We start from the raw sequence: 11408 nt of genomic DNA, 5'->3' as shown, positions 1-11408 counted from the left end.
ATGTTCCACGTATTCTATCAGATGTAGGAAAGAGACACCCACAACAAACACTGCAATCTTTGGTCTCAATTCAGTAACTGATAGTTTCAATTAACATTTCTCTTGGTCTTTCTGTTGAGATCTCAACGTGAACGTGAGCTGACCAAGCCGTAAATTGGTACAAATAATTCCCAAAAGATCAATGCCAAGAGGTTTGGTCAAGGACTGGCTGGTAAAAGGGATCATTGTGAACCTGAGTTGACCCAACTGTAAATGGGTAGGGATAATTCTGGAAAGATTAATGCCAAGAGGTTTGGTCAAGGACCAGCTGGTAGAAGGGATCATTGTGAATCTGAGTTGACCCAACTGTAAATGGGTCAGGACTGGAAAGATTAATGCCAAGAGGTTTGACCAAGGACCAGCTGGTAGAAGGAATCATAGTGAACCTGAGTTGACCATGCAGTAAACGGGTACAAATAATTGTGGGAAAGATCAATGCCAGGATATTTGGCCAAGGACTAGCTGGTAGAAGGAATCATAGTGAACCTGAGTTGACCATGCAGTAAATGGGTAGGGATAATTCTGGAAAGATCAATGCCAAGAGGTTTGACCAAGGACCAGCTGGTAGAAGGGATCATAGCTGTTGTTATCTTTATTACATAGTTCATTAATATTACAGTTGACCAAACTGTGAAAGGGTGCAGATAATTCTGGAAAGATCAACGCCAAGAGGTTTGACCACAGACCAGTTAGTAGAAAGGATGCTCATGAAGATTTTGTAAAAAATAGTTGTTTGCTTCTTTCTTTCTTTAGTTGAAAAATCTGAACACAAAAATTAAAGAAAAAAAAAGCATCTCATGTGAGCAGCTGGTAGTAGACTGCAATAAATATAGAGATGTACATTTTTAATCAGGAAGTGAAAATATTGCAGACGTTTTACACCATTTTGAAATGGGGTCAATTAAATCACATGTCATAATCTGTTTTTTTTTTTCAATTCTATTTCTACTTAAAGTCACATTTTCCAGGAATATAATATGTTGTAAACAACTCCTCTTCCCTTTCTTGGTAAGATTATTTTGTCTATATTAGTGCTGACACGATTTGGAAATCGAAAAAAGAGCAGGCTAACGCTGCTGTCCTGGCAAAATTTCCCCTATTGAGCACTGCATTGTGTTGTGTTGATTTAATAAGTTTAATCAGGGACAGAATAGTAGGTCCGTAAAAGTGGTTTTAGTAATCTGAAGTTTAAAAGGCTCCTCTTTGCTACATGCCATGCATGTTTAAGATCCCTTTACAGTTAGGAATTGAAAAGAGTAGTCTAATGCTGCTATCATGTCAAAATTTCCCTTATTGCACACTGCATGGTAACGCATATCTTCATTAGCCAAATCATGAACAGAAAGTAGGACCATAAAACTCAGTATAGCAATCACAACTTAAAAGGGCTCTGCATGCACGGGCTGTGCACGTTAGAGATTCCTAACGTTAAAAGATGCTGCTGGGCTGAGAAAATTCCCCTCATTTCACACTGCATGTCCAATCGAGGACCCATAAAACTCAATTTAGTTATCCAAATTCTAAAAGGAAACATCTGTTTACAAGCAGTGGGTATGCTATATTAGGACTTTGATTGTTGGTATTCGTCCACCACAAATTCTGACATAAATTGAGTTTAACAGCAATAATTTTGCTCTATTATGTTACAAGTCAGCACTGATTACCTGCCTTTTGTTAAACTTAAAATTATGTATATAAAAAAAACAGACATGATGCAGGAGCCATGTGAGCCCCAGCCTCTTCAGTTTTTTTTTTCTTCAGATTTTTCTTTCCATTTTTTTTTTTTCAAAATTTGAAATGGGGATTTTTTTATCGAAACATATTTTTAGTATATTATTATTTTTTTCTATATTGAATTTCAAACAGTAATATGTATGATATTTTTTTTCGTTGCGTATTTTTTCTGTGGTGGTCTTCACTTGCCGTCCATGATCTGACAAAATTATATAACTCCTGCTCTGGGTCATGAAAATATTAACCAATCAAATGCTCTGTTCAATAATGACTTAGATTGGAGTTTTCATTTTTAGTCAATATTTTTTTTAAATAATTTTTAATTCTGAATTATGAACTTCCCAAATTTTAAGTTTTGATTTTTGAGAGGTCACATTTTCTCATAATTTTGTTAAAGTGCACATCAAACTTTTGGTTAGATATTTTTTTCTGTAATTCATGATCTGACAAAATTTATGGAGCACCTGCTCTGGATCATGAAAATATTAACCAATCAAATGTCGTGACTATTAATGAAGAAATGTGGGGTATTCATTAATAATCTTATTCATAGCATACTTTTAAAGGCCATGCTTTGCCAATTTCTAGGGTTGATTTTGGTCTTGGATAAAACTAGAATGGCACGAATGTCTTCAAAAATACCAAAATCTTAAAATTTTACTGTCTATTTCTATATATATGTTTTCTATATATGGCAAGAGATAATAAGCTATCATTTTAAATTTCAAATGCAGATAATTCTGGACACACATGGATTTGAAGGCTCAGATTTTGACAGTGAGCTGTGAACACTATTACTGATTAGCTAAACAATTTCAATTTCTGAGACTAAGGTACGATTAGTCAAACGAATGATGGACTTGTACCTTTAAAAGTGTTTTGATTCGTTAAGATAAATTATGACAACTTTTGCATGAGTGCAATGGCACCATGAACATCAAACTAGAACGAACTTATAGTGAGTTCAGATGACTAAAGTTAAAGATAGGTTTCCTTATTTTTTAGTGTCAAATTAAGCAAACTGTTAGATTAATTGGTGTTTCTAATGAATTATCATGTATTCTAAATCATATCATTATGTTCTTATTGCATATGATAAAGGGTTTAACCAATCATAAATGTCAATGAATGTACAGTCAGGATATACACTGTCACTCATTGGAATTCTGCTGGTAATTCTCTTCTAATTTAGCTAATTATGAATTAATTATAGACATGTGAGACAAACTGGTATTTTTCCAAGTCATTAGAACACCTCTACTTTCTATTCATATAAGTAATAGAATTTTATTTTCATAAATTAAAATAAGGGAACCCATCTTTAAGGTAGCTTAACTATTAACCGTTCTTCGAGCACGGTTTTTATTAGCCGCCTGAATGCAACCGGTTAACCAAAAGCTTAGCTGCTACCTTTACTTTGACTTACTTTGGAGGTGGGTTAAAACCAGGATTGAATAGTTAAGTCAGTTTAGATTGACCGTCTGAACGAAACTGGCTACCAAGCTTGTACGCGTTCCTCTGAACAAATCTCCACCATTATTATTATTGTCATAATGCTCATGGGTAATATATTATGACCTCTGAAATTTCCCGAAATAAATGTCAAAGCTGACTTAACTTTTATACCCGCTTGAACACCAATCAAAAAACATAAACCAAGCTCAAAGAACGTTGGATAGTTAAGCTGCCTTAACTTGATGTAACAATTGGTTAGGAATTGAAGTGGCTGATTTAAGATAATTAATTTAGCATTGAATACACTGAGAATATCTTTGATTGAATATATTTATTCCAATAATTGACACTCAGTATGGACCTGTAGAATAGTTCAATATTAGTAAATTACTGTTTATCAATTCTATTTCCCTTGTGACCCTATTCAATTGTGCACAACGCTTGAGGACATTAAGCAATTTCAATTGAAGTTTGTGTTTCATTCAACTCTTCAATTGAGGAGGTCAAATCACTTCACTGCTTAAGACAGTTATAGAACGTTAAGGCAGCTCTAGGAAAATGCATCTAACGCAATTTTCGCAGTGAAAGAAGTATATATTTTTAATTTTTGCTAACCCAGGGTGGGGGTTGGGCGTGGCACCATGCCCAGATATGACATGCCACGCTAAGCATATTATCGTATGGCTAGGTCATGTATCGATACTAGACGATATCTCTCATTCCATACAAAGTGTTTTTGGTATGATCATTTATAATGATGAGATCTTAGTCAAGATTGAATTTGACGATTTTTCGATCAACGGAATTTGACTTATTGCCCTTGACTTAGTAGAAATGCCTCAAAATTTGTTGGCTTGTTAATGCGATAGAGGTGACAGTTTATGTCAGAATTTTATTAAATAATGTGTGTTTTAAATCAACAGTATCTTGCACAAATTAGATTTTTGGTATGATTTGACACAGATAGGTGACTGCCCTTGATATACTGAAAATGTATGAGGAAAGGGGGTGTATCTTGCTAGACAACCAGTTGTTGACTTTTTATATTAACCACTCCTATCAACTACATTACCAAAAATATGACAGTTATAAAGTTATAAATTAATATATATATAGAAACTTTGAAGATAAAATGTTAAATTTTAATTGACTAAAATGTTATTTTTACATGAAAATCTCGGTTTTCATCAATGAAACCATTCAAGGGATCAATGAAACTGTCCCAGTTGAGAAATTTCCATCCGGACACTTTCCCTTCATTCAGACTTATTGGAATGGATTGTGATGGGTCATTAAAATTCAGTAACGTGATGGTGTAGTTTGGAATTGTGTCATCGCGAATGGATTGCACGCCAGGCACTTCGTTGAAAATATCATTTCGAACTAGATAAAACCTTAAGGTTGAATAAAGCTTACGAATTGATAAGCTCCAACAAAAGTTTTGAAAAGTATATTGAGTCTGTAATGTAACAGATTCTGTTTTCAGATCAGGTCCAAAAATCTTCAAATTTAGTCTTTCTATAACCAATTGATTTATATATTTCACACGTCCTATCATTTGCTGTGATACACACCGATCAGAAATTTCAAATTGGACGTTTTTAATGATAGGCAACACAACCGTTTTATCCATGACAGAAAGAACATCTTTGGCTCTCTGAGTTGTTTTTATCAAATCTACAACTGAAGATTCATTTTGGATGTTTTGGATGTCAGTTTTGAGTGTGGAAGGACACAGCTTAATTTTATTGGTTTCGTCTTTGAGCTTTTTTTTACCTAAACTGACGTGATTTCTGATTTCCGCTACAACAGCTTCTCCTTGTTGACGTATTGAAGCACAAATCTCTTCAACATGGTCTGTGATTTTCTTTATTTCCTTTCCAGATTGTTCAGAAAGTTCCATCATTTTCTCATTCGCTGTTTTTATCAATCCCTTTTTTCGTTCATCCATAGTTTCTAATTTGCTTTTTATCTGCGACAATTCCTTTAAAAATATCTGTTGGGTGGCATCTTCGTCTAAATCTAACAGATTGTGTGTCTTATGTGTGGAGACACTGCATTTGGAACAAGCTACAACCTTGCAGTAAACACAAAAGAACTCAACCTCTTTCTTTGGGTGCTTTTCACAAAAATCTTTCTGGACCTCTTTAGAATTTCCAGGTAAATCTTCAGCAGCTAATTTTGTTTTTCTGGACCTTGATTTCTTAGCATATGATTCATTTTGTGAATTGATGTAAAAATTTGCACTAAATTCACCAACTCCACCAGGGGGAACTTTAACCTCTTTCCTACAAACTGGACAGTTGAATTTATTATTTTTAGATGTATTCCTGATAAAATCGTCCAAACATTTAAAACAGAAAGAATGATGACAACTGATGAGTCTGGGATTCTGGAAATTTTCTAAACAGATGCTACATTCTAACGGATTTATGTTTCCAGCAGCCATCTTAATTACCTGAAATATAAACAAAATATTAATTAAATCAATAAATCAAAAGAATCAATCAACAATAAACAAATCAATCAATCAATGATGAATTAACAAATCAATCAATCAAAAAGAAACAAATCAACAATAAACAAATCAATCAATGATGAATCAAGCAATCAAAAAGAAACCCTTCAACATATCAATCAATCAATGATGAATCAACACATCAATAAATCAAAAAGAAATAAATCAACAATAAACAAATCAATCTATTAATGATGAATCAACAAATAAACCAATCATAAAGAAAGCAATCAGCAATCAACATATCAATCAATCAATGATGAATCAACACATCAATAAATCAAAAAGAAATAAATCAACAATAAACAAATCAATCAATTAATGATGAATCAACAAATAAACCAATCATAAAGAAAGCAATCAACATATCAATCAATCAATGATGAATCAACAAATCAAGCAATCAAAAAGAAAGCAATCAACAATACACCAATCTAATAATCAATGATGAATCAACAAGTTGCAATAGGGCTTTGGTCTTCTGTTGGATTAATGAAATTGGTTGAAAGATCTCAGGGGGACCAAACATACATACATACAGTCGTCCTCAGGGAAACACGTATAAAAGCATTTACCTTTACCCACGGTTCAATATTATGCACAAAACCATAACAGCTGAAAGTGAAAGTAGAACTTCGATCGACTTTAACACGTAAAAGCCTACTAAATTGTTCATTTTATTTTCTCTTTTAAGAATTTGCCACTGTACCAATATTGTTCCGAGTAATTAAGTAATCAAATTCAATTTATATATCTTCTAAGACAGTTAGAATACTCAATATTCACTAATATTAACAGATATAAAACTGTTCCTGTTTACACTGACTGAAGAGTCTATAGTCTAGATTGCAAGGTCAAGGCCGACAGTATTTTTCAACTATGAACCTGTCTTAATTAAAGGTCGGCGCACACCAGGCCCGTAGCCAGCCAGGGGCAGTTTAGGTATCCCCCTCCCCATCCGGAAAACTTTGTGAATTGTTCGTATTAATACAGCCCTGCTCTCTATTGAGTTATTGCTATCTTTATTGCTGCCGAGGACGCCGATTGGAAACCTGGAAATACGATTTTCTTAAGCCTGGGGACCTCTAGAAATTTTTTTTTTTTAGAGAATTAGAGAGTCAATTCTCTGAAACGCGATATGTGAAGTTGCCCGAAAATCGAAATCTGTGCCCGAATTGCCTTTTTTGGTTGTGTAAAAAAAAAGTTCTAAACTCTACTTTCGGGCTGCGATTTCAATTTTTGAAATATGTAAAATATAATCGTACGAATGACATTCGGGCAGTGATTTCGATCCTTTAATAATATGAATTATGAAATATTATCAATTTAAAAAAATACAGTTATAGTATAGGATATTCGGGCCAAGATATGATTTCATTTTTAAATTCCAAAAAAAAAAAAAATAAAATCGGGCCGTTCAAAATTTTTTTTTTTAATGCCTTGCCCGAAAAACTAGCCCCCTGCCCCCCCTCCCCCCCTCCCCCCTGTGGCTCATTACGGATGCGTGCACACGAACAGTCTTTGTCGTCGATTAATTTTTCTTTTGCCAAGACACAGCGTCATCATCCAATCAGATTCATTTTTCTTTCAATTGATGATCAGTCGGTCGGTGAAACTCTCGACAAAACTCTAGTCGGCGACAAAAAACGCCGACCGTTCATGTGCTCACGCCATCAGTAGACTTTTAGTAGGTAGAACTGGTCATAAAGTAAAAAATAGTTCTTATTATATAACTCTATGGTTGTGGTTAATAATCGATATTATGATACAAGAGTTATCTTAGATGACCTTGACCTTGGAATTAACAGAAACTAAAGTGAACTCAACGAAAAGGTAGGCTAAAAGCTAAAAGTTTTATATCTCTACGAAGTATTCAAACTTTCTCAGAAGGCATATAAAACGTCTAGGCTATAATTGATTCACTACTGGAAACAACGTCAACAGTCAAGAGAACTTAAATACAACCTTATAATGATAAATTCTAAAAATAGGAAATAAAATGAGTAATCTATCATAGTGCATGAATATCCTACTTTCACTTTCAGTTTTAATGTGTTAATACAAACAATGATCTCTAAATCATGAGTTTTTGAGTTATTGCCTTTGACTGAGTAAAAACAATTTGTTTGTGAACACCTTAGAGACTACAGATTTCACCCGATTTAAATGAAATTTGGTGTAATCATCTATAACAACGAGATCGTGGTCAAGTTCGAATTTGACGATTTTTGATAAACGGCATTTGAGTTATTGCCCTTGACTTGCCTCAAAATTTGTTCATGAACACAATACAGACTACAGTTTTAACTGATTTTAATGATACACTTTAATTATGTTAAATGTGGACGTGATATGTTAGAACTTCAGGGAATACTGTGTGTTAAAATCAATAATTAGCTATCTTGGACAATTTAGATTTTTGGTTTTTGGACCCTGAATGCCCCTCTTTTACTTTCAGTTTTAATGCGTATAGAGCCTACTATTTATTTATTTATTTATTTATTTCAGGTAATTAAGATGGCTGCTAGAAACATAAATCCGTGTAGCATCTGTTTAGAAATTTTCCAGAATCCCAGACTCATCAGTTGTCATCATTCTTTCTGTTTTAAATGTTTGGACGATTTTATCAGGAATACATCTAAAAATGATAAATTCAACTGTCCAGTTTGTAGGAAAGAGGTTAAAGTTCCCCCTGGTGGAGTTGGTGAATTTAGTGCAAATTTTTACATCAATTCACAAAATGAATCATATGCTAAGAAATCAAGGTCCAGAAAAACAAAATTAGCTGCTGAAGATTTACCTGGAAATTCTAAAGAGGTCCAGAAAGATTTTTGTGAAAAGCACCCAAAGAAAGAGGTTGAGTTCTTTTGTGTTGACTGCAAGGTTGTAGCTTGTTCCAAATGTAGCTTCTCCACACATAAGACACACAATCTGTTAGATTTGGATGAAGATAACACGCGGCAGAGATTTTTAAAGGAATTGTTGCAGATAAAAAGCAAATTAGAAGCTATGGATGAACGAAATAAGGGATTGATAAAAACAGTGGATGAGAAAATGTTGGAACTTTCTGTACAATCTGAAAAGGAAATAAAGAAAGTCACAGACCATGTTGAAGAGATTTGTGCTTCTATACGTCAACAAGGAGAAGCTGTTGTAGCGGAAATCAGAAATCACGTCATTTTAAGTAAAAAAAAGCTCAAAGACGAAACCAATAACATCAAGCAATCTCCTGCTACACTCAAAACTGACATTTTAGACAAACTGAAGAGTGAATCTTCGGTTGTTAAATTGATAAATACATCTCAAAGAGCAAAAGATGTTCTTTCTGTCATGGATAAAACAATTGTGTTGCCTACCATTCAAAACGTCCAATTTGAAATTTCTGATCGGCGTGTATCACAACATATGATAGGACGTGTGAAATATACAAATCAATTGGTTATAGAAAGACAAACTTTGAATAAATATGCACCTGATTGGAATACTGAATCTGTAACAAAAGAGCAGGGGTTTTCTACTGGCAGCGCCATTGGCTTTTGTAGCGAATCAGCGCCTGTAAATCAGGGCGAAAAGAAAAAGAAAAAAAAAAATAAATCTAGGAAAAAAGTTGATTGGACATATTTACCAGAATATGATTGGTGGGAGGATACAGATCCAATCGACACCGACCTGGATTATTTATACGATTACAGTTGAGACCGTTTCCAACACATTCCTGAATTTAAGGGATGGCACGGATGGATGGAAGATGGAAATTTCTCGACTGGGACGAATTCATTTATGCCTCAAGTGGTTACATTGATGAAAGCCGAGAAGTTAATGTGAAAATAACATTTCATTAAAGTACTCCAAACAATCGCCACTTAAAGGGGCAGTTGAGCCATTTTTTGACCAATCTTTATCTGAGAAACGATATCTTTTTAGATTAGCCCATCAGTAATAGTGTGGGCTTCAAATCCATATGTGCCCAGAATTATCCGCTTATGAAAGTTAAAAGGACGAGTCGTCGTTTCTTGAGATATAGACAAGACATCTATAGTCATAATTAAAGAAATTACTAGTTTGAGATATTTTTGACAAAATTGTGAGATTTTCGTACATTTCTAGTACTTTTGAAGACTACATATTCAAGACTCAAATCCACCCCCAAAATGGCGCACCTGTCTCTTTGAAGGGCCACGTCGTAAATTATATTTAAAAATATTGTATATATATGCTATTTATATCTATGTATCTTCTTGATCAAACTGAATTCGTTTTAATAGGGTTAATTAAAAACATAGTATAGAAATGATTAATTAAGCAGCCTTAAAGATGGGTTTCCTCATTTTTTAGTGTCAAATTAAACAAAATATTGAATTATTATGTATTCTTAATCATATCATTATGTTCTTATTGCATATAATTAACTAATTACAAATGTCCATGTAAGTACAGCCTGGATAAATAAAAAGAGATTTTGACCTTTCTTGATCGGTCACTCATTGGAATTCTGCTGGTAATTTTCTTCTAATTTTAGCTAATTATGAATTAATTATGGACAATGTGAGATTAACTGGTATTTTCCAAAATCATTAGAACACCTCTACTTTCTATTCATATTAGTATTAGCATTTTCATTTTCATCAATGAAAATAAGGGAACCCATCTTTAACAAGTTTTGGCGTTGGGAATAGCTTCAGCAGGAGAATAAGTTGAAGATATATTACACTAGGCGTTTATTTTGCTTTTGTACAGATGCAATAGGCCTAAAGCATAACGAACTTTAAAAGTTTACGTAAACTTTTTAAATAGTTCTGACGTTAAATTAAACCTCCAGGGACACATGTCTCTTGATTTTAGTGTATAGTTTTCGTAACTTTGAGCAACAAATTTTTCGACCTACGAAAAAAAAATAACAAAAAAGAATGCCCCTTTAAATGCACTATAATACGGAATGTTTCCTGGAAATATAATGAGAAATTTGAAAAAAAAAAATTGTATGCCTTTAATTCAAAAAAAAATTCAATTTTTACATTATGTCTTTTAATATTAAAAACCGTGGTTTGCTATTATCTGGAGCTGATTTTGAGACGATTGGCGAAACTGTCCCTTTAAAGCAACAAGACATCTTCGTTTCGCATCTCAGTTAAAAATGCCTTTCAATTATATAGCGATATATTCATATCAAAATTATTTTTTTATGGGAAAGAATCCCTTGATAAGAAGAATAACGATATAGATATATTGATATTATTTTTCTATGGGAAAGAATCTCTTAAAAAGAAAAATAATGGTGCAAATCGACAAGTAAAGCCTTTAATCCCGTTGAGAGACAAATTGAAGATTTGTATGGTATTCAGGATATCGAAATTATTTTTTTATGGGAAAGAATCCCTTGAAAAGAAGAATAATATTATAGATAACGGGTGATAAAAGGGACAAGTCGACAAGTAAAGTCTATAATCCCGTTTGAGACATTAAGACAAATTGAAGATTTGAAAACTTGTAATTTTAAACTAATGAACAATAAGACACAGGTGTCAAAGCTTCCACAAATTGCTTCGTTGTATTCCTTCTGGCATTGTTTTCACAATTAGCTTTCAAATTAGTTCTTTTCGCGTCGTGAAAATCCCAATTAGTCGTTTCAGGTGGCAGTTCCAAATAAACTGATTCTATTGAC

The 11408-nt window shown here is 33.5% G+C and overlaps 2 protein-coding genes across 2 annotated transcripts; one reads left to right on the top strand and one right to left on the bottom strand.

Annotated features, from left to right (window-relative positions):
* Positions 1-5269: 5269 nt before the first annotated feature.
* Positions 5270-5677, bottom strand: LOTGIDRAFT_135191 (hypothetical protein; the record flags this gene model as incomplete). The annotated part of the gene is made up of 1 exon (XM_009068916.1): positions 5270-5677. A coding segment is annotated over one exon (408 nt), but the record flags the coding sequence as incomplete, so codon positions are not given.
* Positions 5678-8263: 2586 nt separating this feature from the next.
* On the top strand, positions 8264-8668 carry LOTGIDRAFT_135199 (hypothetical protein; the record flags this gene model as incomplete). Its single annotated transcript, XM_009068915.1, has 1 exon — positions 8264-8668. A coding segment is annotated over one exon (405 nt), but the record flags the coding sequence as incomplete, so codon positions are not given.
* Between the last annotated feature and the right edge of the window lie 2740 nt (positions 8669-11408).

This window comes from Lottia gigantea (assembly GCF_000327385.1).
Source record: "Lottia gigantea unplaced genomic scaffold LOTGIsca_96, whole genome shotgun sequence".
Taxonomy (NCBI): Eukaryota; Metazoa; Mollusca; class Gastropoda; family Lottiidae; genus Lottia; species Lottia gigantea.
Note: the sequence above shows the minus strand (reverse complement) of the source record. Positions and strands in the feature narration are given on the sequence as shown.